Here is a 16,867-nt window from a genome sequence, read left to right as displayed (position 1 = left end):
GGACTCGGAAGGCATAAGCACTTTGTGATGAAAAAGATTATCCATGCAGAACGTAAGAAGAGGCAAAAGTGAAGAAAAGCAGAGTGCTGACCTCCACGAATATTGACAGGGAGACGTGGAAGCCAGCAGATGAAATAAGAGAGAAATTAAGCTGCCTACAGACCTCAAAGCCCCAAAAGGCCAACTCAAATCACTCCTCTATTTTCTGCATCTGCCAGGAGAGGTGTTGAGCTGTGCTGTGACAGAGCAGCTCCGTAGTGTGCCGAGGTGGCCAAGCGCAGGGGCTGCCCCCGCTGAGCCCCCCCAGACCCCCCGGCTGGACGGGAGGCTGCGAGGAGTGCGGACCTGAGCCGACGGAGCGTGGTCTAACACCACGTCTTATTATTTCCAAACATTTTCTGCCCAAGGCTGAAGTCTGAAAATAAGCTCTGTAAGCTTAACAAATCAGTGTCAATTGTCTGCCTAATCTCAGAGCTAGCGACCGGCCAAAATTGAATTAAAGCCCCTATCAGCCAAGAAACTGGAAGTGTTTCATCTAAAGAGGAAGGGAGATGAATGGCAGAATCTGAAACTCTTGCTTGATTTTATTTCCTCCTTTTTAAAAGCCTGATACTGTATTTTGCTTCATTTTTAAAAGCTTCTGTGAAGGATTCTTTGCTGTGAGATTTAATTTGGTCTTACAGCTACACGAGCAGAACTGCCCGTCAGCTAAGGCGTGTTTCCTCTCCGTCACGCGGAAGAGCTGGGTGTGTGGGGGTCACAGCCAGCCCTGCTCACGCTGGAGAGCACCGACACCCCCCATCGCAGCACAGCCCCAGCCCCGGCCCCCGGCCCCGGCTCCTGGCTGCATCTCCTCTCTGCTGGCACCACAGCCCAGCTCCCGCCAACCAGAGAGCAGATGAGTTAATAACCCAAACCAGCAACTTCTCTCCAAGACCCCCAAAACTACCTTGCCGGTAAGGAGGGGCTTAAGGGAGAGCTGGGCTCACAGATTTTTTTGCAGTCCCCGCTTCACTAAACAACAAACTCTCCCATCGCTGAACTGCTCAGCCAGTCTCAGTTCCCCTCTTCCAGATCAAGAACCAGCAACACGTCGACGTGAGTTTGAGTTTTCACCACTTACCCAAACCCTTGTGAGAACCTTAAGGGAAAATAAGTCAAGCAGAGCCGCGGGAGCCTCACCGAAGCCTCCAGCTTCTCCGGGCTCTCCTCCAGCCACGGCCGGAGCGCAGAGCGACTGATAACCTGACCCAGGGCACCTCGGTAACAGCTGTCCACGGGGAGCACAGAAGTGATGACAAAAGCATTCCGCGTAACAAAATACGAGCCAAGGGCCAGAACACTGTTTATAATGACAAACTGATAAGGAACAAAATGGTGTATTTGCTGTGTTAATGACACTTGTTTCACAATACCCAGTTCCTGGGTCAGTTGTGGGCAGAAATGTGAACGTTTAACAACAAAATAATGACTATCATTATCTACTCTGCTCTCTTGCCTGATCCTGTCTGTTGAACATTGTAATCTTTGCTTTTACACAGCTTTGCATGATGAATTTTAGTGAAAATCTTAGAAAGATATTTGACTTCGACGAACAGATTTCAAGTAATGGAAAATTCACTGTCCTACTTAACTTCTTACGGTTAAATTGCTCTCAGTCTTAAAAAATATGCACTCTGTTAATGTTTTGAATGTGTCTAGCTTCAATTTCCAGCTATTAGATCTTACTATGTCTTTGTTTCACAGATGAACGGCTCCTGCAGCATGCCTTCAGTGTTCCCATTGTGCCTGGGGCTCCTCTGAGCCATCTTTACCTCTTTCAATACCTATTTTAAGTCTGACACATGCAGCAGGGATGGCAAACACTGAATAAAAGGGTGGTGACTTCCCATAGACACAGGAGATTATGGACTGTCAGGAGGAAAGGTGAGAAAACATTGCTTCTTGTAGGAATAAATAAATGCAGAAATAAATAAAAGAACTCAGTTCTTCTAGGCAAGGGGAGGACGGTACATGAAGGCTCCGGCAGCCGGGCAACTCTAGAGTCTAACGAGCAACTGCTTAGTTAGCAGCAAATAAATTACTTGGGCTGAATTTTTTCAAAAGCAGCTTTTGATATTTGAGGCTCCACTGACAGCTGTGCGAGACACTATTTCCAGTGCACGCTCTGGGGCTGCCACTGCTTCCTTAAACCCACGTGTATGGTCAGGACATCCTCCGAAATGAGAGTGCCTGATAATTAACAGTAACTCAATCAGAGGCAGACAGGCCCACATGTTTTGAGAGTCAGCAAAGTACACAGCAACCACTCCGTCCACCCCGCAGTTTTAAGTCCCGGGGAGACAGGTTAACTCCAGCCTTCCCCTGCTCCTCGCTCCCAGCGCTCCCCCCAGCCTGAGCAAAGCAGGCTGTGCCCCCGAGCACTTGCTCTGCTCCCCAGGTTATTCTCCTGCTTTTTTAGCAAACTGGGACAGTTCCCTGTGCAACCAGCCAGCTCCAAGAGCAGCCCGGGCAAGGCTTGGGAGCGCGTGGCCAGGAGGGACGGGAAGAGCTGGGACTTGGGCTCATGCTGCAACCTGAAGCAACAGCCTGAGCAGACACATTTCTGCCCCGCCATGAGTAGGGATGGGGCGCTGACTCCTAAATATCTGGAGCATCAATTAGTGACAGAAATGGAAAGATGATCTTCGACATTTTTAAGCTGCCGTGGTACATAATCCTCAGAAAAATGCAGAACCTCCTGGCCGGGTTTTCGGGTCTGTAAAAGGCCAAGTGCCTGAGGGCACCCAAAAAGGGTCAGAGACGCTGGTGGGCGCCGCCGCTGGGCACATGCGCTGTGCCCGCGCGCGGGAGAGCATCTCAGCAGCTGGCGGCAGCAAGAAGGGGATTGAGGAACATGAGAGTGGGGCCCGTCAGGTGGGGAAGGGGCAGCAACATTCTATATCCTGCTAACGCGGCCTCACTGCAAGGCCCTGGCTACGGGCTCGGATGCCAGGCAATCTTCACACTCCACGTCAACGTGACAGAAGAGGAAACCGAAGCCTGATCTGGTTACGGGAGTCGTCTCTTCCACTGACACCAGTAAAATTGCATGGGAATGGCATGGGAATTACAATCCATTAGTCACGATTAGGGCAAAAACTTTGCCAAGTGGGAAAGCCGGGAGCTGCGGCTCGGCACACTTACGCTTCTCGTTGGGCTGTGCCGTGTGGAAGAGCGTCAGCGGTCTCTCGCTGCATGAAGGAGGCTTCGAATCCGTGCTCTTCTTGCGAGATAACAGCAGCTGCGAGTTCGATGGCGGAGTCTCTGGCACCGTGTTAAATATCTGTTAAAAATAATAAACAAGTTGTTCTTTGGCATCACCCCTTCGGACAGAACAGCTGCCTACCTGCCTGGGCTGCACCGTTCCGCAGAGCAACACGTAAGGAAGACACATGTTCAACGAGGCAACATTTTGGGTACAATTTCCGAAATTTCACGTTCCCACCCCGCCTCCTTTTCTCTATTCTTCACCCAGGAAGCATGTTGCAAGGTGGGAAGAACCCCGATAACCTGGCCCCAGCAGGTGATGGTGAGAGTGCCCTGGGCACGACGAACCCGCACGTCCCCACGCTCGCTTCCCCGCAGCGCGGCCCTCGGTGCCCTTGGGGAAGTCTGCACCGCTTCCAGCCACAGCTGTCAGAAAACCGAGTAATCACATTCTTCTTGAGGGGCTGGAATTTTAAAACCACACAAGCCCAAAGGGCAGCGGTTTTGTTTGTTGTTGACGTTTGGTTATTTATTGTGTCGTTGCTGGAACCCCAGGCTCAGATGACAGCGGTGCTGCCCTCTCAAGACCAGCCCTCTCAAGGTCTCCCTTCACTCGAGTATATTTAATACTATCTCCCTGTGTCTTCCCCTGCTCTCCCTGCCTCTGACAGCCCACTGATCGGCACTGCTGGGGGCTGCCAACAGGAAAACCGTATTTCAGAGGCAGCTCCGCTGCCCGCCGCGGCGCCAGGGCGGCTCCCGGGGAGCGCTCACCTTGCAGAAAGCCACCAAATGCTGCCCGCCGGCCAGCGCAGCGGCTGCCAGCAGATAATGGCTTTGCCTCGTGTAACAACAACAAAATCCTCACGCGCACACAGAAACCCTCCATGCTGATTTCTACAAATAAACGCTAAAGAGCCAAGAGGCGTTAGACGAAGATTTGAATGCCACATTCCTCCCCAAAAGCGTGAGGAGGCGGGTGGGAAGGGCGGCACTTACAGCCCTCGGAGAGGAACTACGGAACCACGCTCAAGGATTCAAATGCAGAATCACAGAATCATCCAGGTTGGAAAAGCCCTTGAAGATCCTCCAGTTCAACCATGAACCTCACACTGACCGTTCCCAACTCCACCAGATCCCTCAGCACTAAAAATGCCCCATGGCTGAGGCTGTTGCTCCTCAGCCCTTCTGCCTGCAGGCACCCGGGCGTGGGGTCCGAGGGCGCCGCAGGGCTGAGGCGCGGGGAGCAGCGGGGCATCGCTGTGCGAAGCCAGGCCCCGGCCCTGCCGAGCGAGCGGCCGTGCATAGCTGGGCACCCCGTGCAACAGACGGGGGGATGACGGAGCCCAGCGGCCACCCTGCCCGGGGAGCTCCGTGGAGCTCAGTCACACGTTCCTCCCAGGCTTGTGGCTCCGTGGAGGGAGCAGCAGCCCAAGCCCCGCGTTCTGCAGTCAGCGCCGCTCGTCCTCACCCTGTGTGCACCAGCCCACGGCCATTCCCACCTCCGAGGGGGCTGTTCCACGGGACTTTGGGGGGCAGCAGCTCCCCGGCTTCTCGCATGGCTGTTGCAGCCCTCTCCCTGCTCCCCACCAGCCCTCCCCAACCCCAAGAGCCCTCCCTGCACCCCAAGAGCCCTCCCCTGCTCCCCAACAGCCCTCTCCCTGCACCCCAACAGCCCTCCCTGCACCGCAAGAACTGACCCCAGCACCCAGGAGCCCTCCCCAGCACCCCACCAGCCCTTCCCAGCGCCGGCGCTCAGGCCAGCTCGCAGGGCTGTTCGTAGCACATTGCTTACCAAGCTAAAACATCACACAGCTGCACATGCTTCAGGTGCCCATCCCGGCTGCCAGGACCCGTGCCATGAGCCCTTCACTCTGCCAGCTAAAAACAGCTTCTCTGGGGCAGGAACCTCAGCACGGGGGGGCTGAAACTGGTACCGGGGGCACCTCGCCTGACCTGGGCTCCACTGCCCACACCCAGCACGGCCACTGCCTGCTTTAACATGCTCCTGCTTTCAAATTGTTTTTCGATAGTAAATTGTACTTGGGAAATGTAATGGAATGTATAAATCAAGCAAGATAAAAGTATTGATTTACAAATTGCATTTTATGTGATGATTTCCCACAGCACACTTGAAAATAAACTTCCGGGTTTTTGCTTCGGTTTTTTTGGTCTTTAATAAGAGAAGATATATACGTTCTTAAATTATGAACTCAGTGACTAAAACCAGCCTCAGCTTACAAGGAGGATGCATTTTTAAATGCAGCTGGAATGTCATTATGAAACAATTTTACTAAAAAGCTTCAGCACTTCACATCTTGCACACTCCAGCTCACCGTAACCAACTTTGTATTTCAGTTAAAACGCCTGATGAGCCCCAATAAACCCCCCCACTGCCCGCGGCCTGCACCGTGCCCTCACGCCGCACGCTCTGCGGCCGCGCTGGCGGAGGCAGGGAGAGGCGCAGGCAGCACAGCAGGCAGGGGACAGGCAGCCTGCGCCCAGCAGCACACGCACCCCACCATCTCCTCCCGCGGGCTGTGACGTGCTCCACTCCCAGCCCTTGGGCTTCCAGCCTGCGCTGCAGGCACCGACACAACTGCAAGGGTTCCGTAAATACGCTTCTGGCTGTGTTATCAACTTCTTTTTTTAAGCCCCAACCTCCTCCCTGAGCGCCCTTCACCCCTCGAGCAGCGAGCTCCCCTGGGGAACGGGCAGGACGGAGAGCCGGGGCTCCAGCCGGCAGGACGTGGCCTCCTGATGGAGCAGAAACATCGGCCTTTCTCCACGATGCTCTGCAACCACGATTCTCCTCAGTGTCCCCAGCCCCCCTCGGCATCCCCACTGAGCTGAAGCTGGAGCGGGGGGAGCGGAGGCGATGTGCAGGAGGGGGCAGGGCTGTTAAAAGCTGCTCTCTCTACCACCTCGGAGCAGCACAAAGCACACGGGCTAAATTTATCCGCTCGCAGTGGAGAAAAGTCAATTAGCAGCTACATTTAAAAAAGCACGGCGCTGATTTTGAAGGTCTAAGGAGAGACCCCCAAGAACTGGCTCACTTTGCCATTATGGTGCACTGGGAAACAGCACAGATCTCTTCCGCACCAAAGGAAACTGGCACTGCTGGACCAAAACCTCCCACCCCATCTCCCTCAGCTCAAACCCCCCACTCTTCTTCACAGGAAAGTTTCTCAGGTTTGTTTCATTTTTTTTAATTTAACAAGAACAGCCGAGACATGCTTCTCACTGCTCAAACCTGTGTTATAGCTCTCCCAGTCACAGAGTCCAATTAACAGGGAGAGAGAGACAGTTTAATAGGCAGAGTAGGAGAGGAGCAGCCAGGATTCATAAATCACATTTACAGCTGGATCGTGCGCGCTCAGCCTGATGCAAGCGGCAATTTCACAGCTCCACACCACCTTCTCCTCTGTCTGCAGAACGGCAAAGACCCGGCAGCACCTCGCCTCAGATGGTAGTTAAAAGGCTTTTTTTTGATACCTCTCCCACCTCTGAATGACACACATCTGGGTGCTGCTACACCCTTTATCCTGCACCTCTCCCAGAGCAACCGGCCCATGGAGCTGGAGACGCTGGCGGGGCCAGGGCTGGTGGCCCCTCCGTCAGAGCCCTCCCTCCCAGCACGCGCTGGAGGATCTCCTCCTGCTTGGTGTTAATTACCCCATTATGCCCATTTTATTAGGAGGAAGGTGAAAACCAGAGGGGTTGGGTATCCAGAGGGGTGTGGGGTAACAGCAGAGAAGGGTCCAGCCCTGGTCTCTGCTCCAGCCCACACACAAACCTGCACCTGGACTCGCGCAGGGAACCTGCAGATGAGAAGCTGCTGTGACGTTCAAAATGTCGGCGGTACTAAGTCTTCTACAAAGACCAGCTAAAACTGCCAACAGCATCACTAAACATTTCAGCTAATCACAGAAAAGAATAAAATGAAGACGAGGTGCTGAGGGCTTTGACTTTAGCATTAGTCCTTACCATTTACCGAGGTTAGTGTTTGGGTCTGTGTAATTCCCTGCATGAACTAGTCTCCTATTTGTCATCAATACTGGCTGCATTAACATTTCACCTGGTCAATCTCTTGTCTGGAGGGAACATCATCAAGACAGTAAATCAATCTCTTAATTTTGTAACACTTCAGAACAATGGCCTTTTCCAGAGAGCTATAAAAGTTTAAGCTTTGGAAAAGAAAATGGATGGACATCTGCAATTGTCCAATATAATAACATTTCAATATTACTTTTGGCTAACATTTAATTTTTAGATCAGAAATATGGTGTTAAATGCCAGTCACTTGAGTAACCAGGCACAGGATACGCTCCTGGTTTGCCTGTCATGGCAACATCCAGAGCCATAGGAGAAAAATCATTTGATCCTTTTAATTATATCCATTTAATATATCATCAGGATACATTTTATAACACATTACCTTAATGCACTGTGTTCACAAGCGTACACAGAAAAGGCTGAGAATCACTAATGGATGTATCTTATTAAGTAGCAATTTGACATTTTGTTGGGTAGTGTTGGGCAGAGTGCCGGGCACCTTGCTCCTGCTCGGCTTTTTCAGGGTTCCTGCCTGTTGTGTTACCTGGCAGGCGAACGGAGCCGTCATCCCCTCGTCCCCCAGCCCCAGTGCTACCCTCATCCCACCGCCGTCCCATGTTTCCAGAAGATCTGGTGCCAGTACAACCTGCAGGAGATCACCCGAAGAGCATTAGCTCCCAGTGACAGTTGTAACCGTAAGGACACGTATCAGAATCTTGCATCAGCCATAGCGTGGCCAGCAGGGACAGGGAAGGGATCTTACCCCTGTGCTCAGCACTGGTGAGGCCGCACCTCGATGACTGGGTTCAGTTTTGGGCCCCTCACTCCAAAAAGGCCATTGAATGACTCGAGCGTGGCCAGAGAAGGGCAACGGAGCTGGTGCAGGGTCTGGAGCACAGGTCTGATGGGGAGCGGCTGAGGGAACTGGGGGGGTTTAGTCTGGAGAAGAGGAGGCTGAGGGGAGACCTCATGGCCCTCTGCAACTGCCTGAAAGGAGGGTGCAGAGAGGGGGGATGAGTCTCCTGACCCAAGGAACAAGCGCCAGGACAAGAGGGAATGGCCTCAAGCTGTGCCAGGGCAGGGTCAGACTGGCTCTTAGGAAGGATTTCTTTGCAGAAGGGGCTGTTGGGCGTTGGAATGGGCTGCCCAGGGCAGGGGGGGAGTCCCCATCCCTGGAGGGGTTGAAGAGTCGGGTTGACCCAGCGCTGAGGGATCTGGTGGAGTTGGGAACGGTCAGGGTGAGGTTCATGGTTGGACTGGAGTATCTTCAAGGGCTTTTCCAACCAAGATGATTCTGTGATTCTGTGACATACACAAGGGCTGTGATACCTTGATGTGCAGAGACCTCCTCGAGGAGAACATGTCTGAGAAGCTCTAAAAACCATCTCAGAGTTTACTGCTGTTATTGCGAGTAAAACAAACAATTTGGATCCAAGACCTGGAAACCTGTTAAATCTCCAGAAACAATTTAACTTTTCGGATTACACACAGGGTTTAATGGTCTGTGTCGGATGCTCTGGCAGTAGAGAGAAAACCATAATTTACCAGTTGTTCCGGGAACCTTCAGAAAGGCCCTGTTTTGCTGACTGATTCCAAACTGCACATCGGAAACACCGGGTGTGCAGGGCACATGTTAACCCGGAGGCACCGTGTTAGATCAGCACCACATCCTCCAGCATCCTTCTCTGATACTTTTATGGCTTCAGGACAAATGTGTTTCCCTGGGGATAATCTCAGGTGGAAGATGAGCTGAATCTCGGGTGGGGCGATGGCAAACGCAAGCAGGAGAGCGGGGGACGCTGAGTAACCCCCCCGAAACCCTCTCCCCTGCCCCAGCAGTCAGATAAGCCTACTGAAGCGATCGTGTAAACAAGCTGCCAGCAGTTATTCAGACCAAGAGATGTCATCACCAAGCTTGGTTGGTTTTTTTTTTTGGTTACACAATGACAACAGTAATTTTGACGGGAGAGGCATTCCACTTACCTGGGGGAAATATAATGTAATACCAGACAGTTGCTGATTGCCAGGAACCATTCAAATCAATTACATTTTCCCTGCGACTGTACTTAATCATAAACAGTGTCTGTGAGTCACTGGTGTAAAACAATATAAAGCACCAGAAGCACAAGTGCAAGCAACTTGCTTATTGCTAATCACCTACGGCAGCTCCTGCGGGGAACCTTCAATGAGCTCGAATCAATTCAAATTAAGAAATACACTGAAACGAAACAGTCCTAAAGCGGGAGCTGAACCAGCACTAACACCACATTTAAGAGATTTTCCTTTCCCGGAGTTACCTCTTCCCTGTCTCCCTCCTTCCCAGCATCTTTTCCCGAGAGCCCTGGAGAAATCGGGACATGGGTTCACAGGGGTTTTGCTCGCAGCATCCTTGGGTGAAGAGGCAGCTGCAGACAGCCCCAGCCCCGTGAGCCCCACAATTCCTGGGAGCCCTGGGAGCCCCACGAGCCCTGGGAGCCCTGGGAGCCCCAGGAGCCCTGTGAAGGCAGCTCATCATCCTGCAACATCAGGCCTGGCTGCAGCCGAGTGCCCTGGGCAGCGGGTACACCCACCCGCAGAATTAATTGGTGATGAATGTATGTAACCAACATGAGGATTCACCCTTCTGCTGGTGCCATAAATTACTTCTAAGGAGAGGGAACCCTCAAAGTGCCAGGACACCCTGGGGTAGGAGCTGTAACGTGGCTGGTGAGCAGAGACGAGCCCTGCAGCCCACCCAGATGTGATCAGTGCAGAAATCTGTCCTCGATTCCCCCACAGATGCCAGCTGACGGAGGGCTCGGCTGGCACAGCAAGAGACTCGGTTCAGGAGGAAAAAAACCCAGTGTCTAAAGACATGTTTCTCTACGGGCCCATGAGGGAAGGGCTCCATAAAGCACAGCGAGGGGAAGGGAGATAAAACCCGCTCGTAGCGATGCCGTGACGCTCGTGACGCTGGCGGCACAGCTGAAGAGCTCAGCAGCAGCAGGGAGAGGTGGGGAGCACTCCCCTGCACCGACCCGGAGATGACGGACAGACGGACGGGACCACCGAAGGCCAACACGAGGTTTCGTGCTGGTTCCTCCACGCGGGAGCAGGGCTGGGGGAGCTGGGCTTTGCTCACAGCCACAGGTTCCTCCCCGCTGCTCGCACACCCCTCTGCACAGCAGCTCATCATTAAGCCGTCACTGCCATCACATTCCATGCAGAGGAGAAGAAATTAGCTCCTCTGTCCTAAATAAATACCGTGGCCTTTAAGTGCCCGTGGAAGCAATTTCTCCAAGAACATACAACAACAGACACCATCTCCCCGTCCCCGCCGGCTGCGTGTTTGATGCCCCTTTGCAGCGCCATGCAGCCGTGCACCGCGGCTGCTGCCTGCGCCACGTACCAGAGGCTCAGCCCCACACCTCGACCTGCAACAACCCCTTCCAAGATGTCCACGAGCAAAGCCCCACACCAGAGCTGTCACCCTGCCCCGGCCGGGGGCAAGTCTGCTTCTACTTCTTCCTTCGCAGCCTGAACGCACAAATTTGTTATTTCTTTCCAGCGGAAACCAAACAAAAGATCATGATCGGGGAACTGTTTGAATTTAGAAGAAAATGGCATTTTTTTAACGCGGCCGGCGGTGGGGGACAACCAGTCCCACCAAGCCGCCTCTGCTCCGCTGACAGACGAAAACATCCTTATGGGCAACCAACACAAATGCACCATAATTTAGGAGATCAATGTTGTGGATGAAGCCACAATTGAACGAACCCGGCTTTAGTCAGAAAAGCACGAAGCCAGCCTAAGCATGTGTCTCACACTAGTTTCTTTCAGCGCTCATCCCTCCTCAAACTGAGGACAAATTCCTATTAAGCAACGGAAAGGGGAGAAAAAGGGGATTTCTGCGATGAAGACACGGACACGCCAACTCACAATGAGACAACCATAAAAAGGGCTGGTTACCAGCAGCGCTGGTTACACAACCACAGCCCAAGAACCGCCAGTTTTGGAGCCCCTACACCCCATCCTGAGTCGTGCCCATCGCTGGGGGTGCACCTGGGAGGTACCAGCTGCTGCCCTCCCCGGCACAACCCCTCCATCTGTGGTGGCCACGGGGAGCAACAGGGCCCTGGGAGAGGGGGCCGAGACAAATTCGTTGTCATAAATTAACTGCACTGAAAGAAGCAAGTAAAGCCATTACCTTCTCATGGTTTTCTATTAAAATTTCAATCACGATGTTCTGAAACTTGATGTCCATAATGGCAGCGACTGTTTCCTCTTGAGGTCGAAGCAGTGTTGGCCCAAATACCACACCCAGATTAGCAACAGTCATCAGGTTCTGCTTGTGATTATTTGCAACTCTGGAAAAAAAAAAAAAAAAAGAAAAAAGTAGGTGACAGAACTACTCTGCATGAAAACCCCCTCCCTGCCTCATGGCTGGCACAAAGCTTACTCCCCTGTTTACATTTTTTACACTCCTGATGAGCTCCTTGAAGGCTCAGCCATGTGGAAAAGTACAAATTTAACTATTGTATTACTAGAGACCTTTCAGCCTCAGTGAATTGACTAATCCCATAAAACCCCAACACTATGCTGGCCACTGAGTCTCATGTTGCAAACCACTCCCAGGAAAACATCTTGAATGATTAATGCTTAAAACCCTTCTAAAAACAAATTGTTGGACCTCTGACACACGCTGCTCTCCAACTGAATGAGTGACCTAATATGTTCCAAAATCCCATTCCTTCTCATCCATTTACGCTTTTGCCTGCCCCAGAGGTCAGCCCCATCCAGCCCAATCAAAGCAGGCTGGGAGGCAAAGACGGGGCTTTACCCCCAGGCCCACATGCACGCACACGTGCCCCTCTCCGCCCTGCCGAGGGATCCACCCAGCATAAACACCCACTCTGCCACGGACCCCCGACACTCGAGCCTTCCCTGCTCTCACCTCTGTCTATTTTTAAGTTCACAAGTGTTGCAGCCCGGTGGGAGCAGATTGGCTCAGCAAAGCGGAACAGCTCGCGCCAAGGCCCTGGCACCCTGGCTAATGTGCATTTTGGGGGTTTATTTTGGAGAAGCTAGAGTCTGGCCCCTGGTCTTAGTGGTGCAAAGCATCAGCAGCCCTAACAGGGCACGTCCTCTGCCCCGGCTCAGCCCAGAGAGCTAACGGGTACCGAGGGCACAGCGCGACGTGGGACGCAGCCCCAAGGTCCCCGGACCCAGGGGACCCACACGCTCGGCTGCTCTGTGGCAAACGCCTGGGTGAGGCACAGACCAACCTCGCTGGATACCCCGAGCTCCGGTGGAGTCACGTGCCGGAGTCCCACAGCGACACAGAACACCAGGCCACGTGCGTTGGTGACGCAAGGAGGACCTGCGGTGGAAGCCCCACAGCCCTGTCTCTGCGACTCTTTCTTGTGGTTTTCTCCTGACCTCTTCAACCAGGAAACTCGATGACTTCAGGCAGCGCAATCACTAGTTTAGCTTAAGGGGGGTTTTAAGTGCCTTTTCCCTTTACTCTTTCTCTCCCATTTTCCCTGGACAAATGCACTAGGCCAGCACAAAGTGAGGCTGAGATTCAGATCTTGCTGGATTGTCCCAAAAAGTTATTGCCATGAGCTTTTATTATTGATCTCAGAGCCAAGCCACCACAGTGCTCATCTGTGTGCATGCTCAGCTTATTTCAGCACATCGTAAGCTAGGGCTGGCTTAGACAAAAAGATGCTTTCCATCCTTTTTCATCCAAATCTCACTTGATCCAGCAAAAGGAACTCTTCATTCCTCATCCCCATATACAGCTCCTCAGGCAGGAGCCCTTCACTGAGGGGTGCTCAGGGGCTCAGAACTGTTGGCTTCGCTGCCCCCAGCAGCAGCTTCAGCCTTATTTACTGCCCAGGCAAGAAGTCTGTCACCTCCACCAAGTGCTCGGGTTACAATTTCAAAGGTGCAGAGGCCCTGGCGAAAGTCCCTTGGGAGCTTGCGGGAACTCCCTCTTACCCGTAACCTCCCCCGCTGGCAGGAAGCTCTGAATATTTTATCACAAGCATCCGAGAAATCTCCTGTGTCAGTAAACTTCAGCGCTGCAGGAGACGGGCTGCCCCAGAGAAAGGCTCCAGTCACAGAGACGATAACTCGAGGAGGACGTAGCCCTGTGCTGGCAGCAAGGTGACGCTCTGCCCGGCCGGGCTGCTGCCACCCCGCTCGCCCCATCGCCTTCCCCCGGCCCTGGCCCCAGCCCCAGGCAGGCACAGAGCCTCTCCTCATCCTCCATCCCTGGGTGGGCACAAAGTGGAGAGAAAGGCCAGGGAAGTCCAATAGGAAACAAATCCTTACTTAGGAAAAATCCTGCTTACTTACAGGAAGAAGCCTCCTACTTACGTAGGGATTCAAACCTTTTCCCCCCTCCAACCCACCTCCTTATCAAGACATTTGCAAACACCAGTGACACTTTTCCATTGCAACAACATCAGTATTTCAGACACATTTTCACATGCTCCTATTTGGATTTTGAAAAACACAGCTGTAATTCAAATAGTTTTGAAAAGTACTAATAAAATAATAATTTTAACGATCTTCCGTGGTTAGTAAAACAATGTTCATTTATAAAAAAACAACTGAATTGATCTAAGTCTTACAAAATTAGGTCCCTCCATTTCTCATTACCGTTACCCTGTAATACATCACTCTAATAAATTGCACTGTCATTGACTCATTACGGCGAGGCAGCTGTGCACGGTCCTGTTAATTATTTCAGACTAAACTATTAACAGCTTCCCAACCAGGACACGGTCCTGCAGCACCAGCCGCAGCCCTGGCTCTGCCCTTTGCCCGAGGAATGCCCACGCGCCCCGACACGAGCGCTGGCCCTCGCCTCCATCCCGCGGTCGGCACCGGCTCCTCTTCGCTCTTACTTGTTTGCTCTGAATTTGTTAAAGCATGGAAGCCATTTTGCAGCTGCGCAAGTCTGGCTCCTTTCTGGAATAAACCCGGGTGGCACATGAACTCCTGGGCTGTACCACGGGTACTTTTCCAGCAGCAGCCTTCACAGTGCTCGGTTACCAAAGCGGCGCTACAAAACACCATTCACCTTTCACATCCTTCAAATTCCACATCCATTACCCACATGATAATTTACTATAAAGTATACCTCTTCATTGTCCTTTCTACTAGGAAATAATGCCACAGTTTCTAAAGATGGGGTGTTCTCATCCCAAAGTGTGCTTAATGTTGGTGCTTTTCGGCAGGCATTGTTAGTGCCGTTCCTGAGCTGCCCTTTAGAAGGTTTCCAAGTATTCGCTGTATTTTCCTTTTAACCTGCTGTTTTTTTCTGGCCCTCTGTGCACTCTGAAAGCAGCTTCACTAATATTAATTTAGATGGGTCCTTCTGCAGTTCTCTCTCCATCCACACTTTGCAGAAGTCACTTCCAGCACAAGCAGGAGGTTGGAAGCAACAACTACCCAAGACATGCGCAGAGCAACCTCTGAACCCCTGCTCGGTGCTCGCAGTGTGCCGGGCAGCTGCTGACTTGTGGACTCTGGGCTGTTCCTCCCCCTCGCAGCACACGACAGCTCCCACGGCTCCGCGGGAGATCAGCCCGGCAGCGTGGGACAGGCTGCGGAGCCCCCCGGCTGGGGGAAGAGCTGCACCCACCACCACCGAGCCACCCCGCAAAGGGACCTTAGGCTGAGGGGAGACCTCATCGCCCTCTACAACTCCCGGAAAGGAGGGTGCAGAGAGGGGGGATGAGTCTCTTGAACCAAGGAACCAGCGCCAGGACAAGAGGGAATGGCCTCAAGCTGTGCCAGGGCAGGGTCAGACTGGCTCTTAGGAAGGATTTCTTTGCAGAAGGGGTTGCTGGGCGTTGGAATGGGCTGCCCAGGGCATGGGGGGAGTCCCCATCCCTGGAGGGGTTGAAGAGTCGGGTTGACCCAGCGCTGAGGGATCTGGTGGAGTTGAGGACAGTCAGGGTGAGGTTCATGGTTGGACTGGAGGATCTTCAAGGGCTTTTCCAACTGAGATGATTCTGTCCTGCGAGGACCTGACCCACTTGGTGCCAACCCAAGAGGCGTGCTGGCCACGGCGAGCAGCCAGCCAAAGGAGCTGGGGAGCGAGCCCTGTCACCCTGTGGGGACAGTGGGCCGGGAGCCGAGGGCAGCACTGTCCCCGCCGCTGAGCAGGCCGGTCGTCCCTCCTGGGGGTGTCCGGGGACCCCCACTCACTTTGCATTCACTTTCAGAAAAACAAAGGAGGATGGGAGCAGAGGAAATCCATGTTGTGTGTCAAATTAGATTATGCCTAGGTTGCTTGGATACTGTATAATCACCGGCATGACCAAACATAATTTAATACAGAGTAATTGGCAGTCAAGCTTCAGTGCAGAGAAAGCATACAGGAACAGTAAATATTTCTTTGTTGCACTGGCTTGCAGTCAGCATCGGGCAACAGAACTGCAGCGGAGCCGGGGTGCTGCAGGCTGGGGGAAGGGCTGCGCTGGCCCTCTTTGATTTTACAGACATTAATGATTTAAGTTTCTCCAGCCTGGTCAACAGCTCATATTTATTTTCATGGAAATTCAATTAACTCATTTGCTTCTCCAGCGACCTACAGAGAAACCTGTATGGTGGGAGTGGCGGAGAACACTCAGAGGCAACACATGGGAGCTGCCCAGTCCTCCCAGTAACACAGCCAAGACCTGGCACCAGCCCAGCGCTGGGGGCCGAGCAGCAGCTCCAGCGCCGCAGCTTAACACCACGCACAGAGCCAAGGGCGACAGAAAATGTACCAGCTTGAGACTTCAGGGCTGTGAACTGGCACTGGCGGGGTTGTTCAACCGGCACATGCCGTGACCTCCGTGAGCACACTGCTCTGGCCCGCTTGCCCAGCAGTGCCGGGCACTAGCCACCACACACCTCCATGGGCAGCAGTGGCCTCTCCAGGGGATGCCACCCAGGGCGCCTGGCTCTGCTCCCCACAAAGCTCTTGCTTTCTGTGCCTGGAATCGCTCTGCATATGTATTTTATATATAAAATGAACATACATAAGCCTCAGCCAGAGAGCATTGTTATTAGTTCAAATATCTTCCCTGATTCAGAGAAAAATCTCTGAGAAAACAAACATCTGAAAGGGAACAAAGGCAGTCTGGAGTGTTTCTATTTCCATGCCTGGGACAAACCTTTGAAAACAAAGTGCTTGTTATGGCTGGCCTAACAAGACCTTGCAGGATGGAAAATAATGCAGCTAATTCATATTGCTGCAGGTAAAAATATATTTCATGTCTGCCACCACCATTAGAGCTTCTATTGAACGTGAAAAGCCACCAGGCAGAGGGCTAGAAATCCCCAAAATTATTTAGGCTGCTCTGGGTAGTTTGTTACAAATTAAACACATTTGACTCCGGACGTGAATGAAAGCTAAAAAGCAGAGCGAGCGCAGAGCGAGGCGGGGAGCGGGTCGGTGCGCGGGAGAGCTGCGCTCGCCCACACCGGCAAGACCCAACCAAGGCACCGAGTCCTCACCAAGAAAACCATGTCTGGGGGGGTACAGCTCCCCGCTCAGGGGGAGGCTCGGCACGATGCA

The 16,867-nt window shown here is 52.7% G+C and overlaps 1 protein-coding gene across 4 annotated transcripts in view; it reads right to left on the bottom strand.

Moving 5' to 3' along the window:
* Window positions 1-16,867, bottom strand: part of ARHGAP26 (Rho GTPase activating protein 26) — a 145,959-nt gene that overhangs the window by 34,584 nt on the left and 94,508 nt on the right. For all 4 annotated transcript variants that reach the window (XM_074883287.1, XM_074883286.1, XM_074883285.1 and 1 more), the window contains exons 18-19: window positions 11,492-11,651; window positions 3,187-3,325 (exon numbers count right to left, since the gene is read on the bottom strand). In XM_074883287.1, the coding sequence (XP_074739388.1) occupies window positions 3,187-3,325; window positions 11,492-11,651 (299 nt within the window). The remainder of the gene's footprint in view (window positions 1-3,186; window positions 3,326-11,491; window positions 11,652-16,867) is intronic.

The sequence above is a fragment of the Strix uralensis genome, chromosome 14 (genome assembly GCF_047716275.1).
Source record: "Strix uralensis isolate ZFMK-TIS-50842 chromosome 14, bStrUra1, whole genome shotgun sequence".
NCBI lineage: Eukaryota > Metazoa > Chordata > Aves > Strigiformes > Strigidae > Strix > Strix uralensis.
The sequence above is the reverse complement of the archived record's forward strand: the minus strand, read 5'-3'. Positions and strand labels throughout refer to the sequence as shown.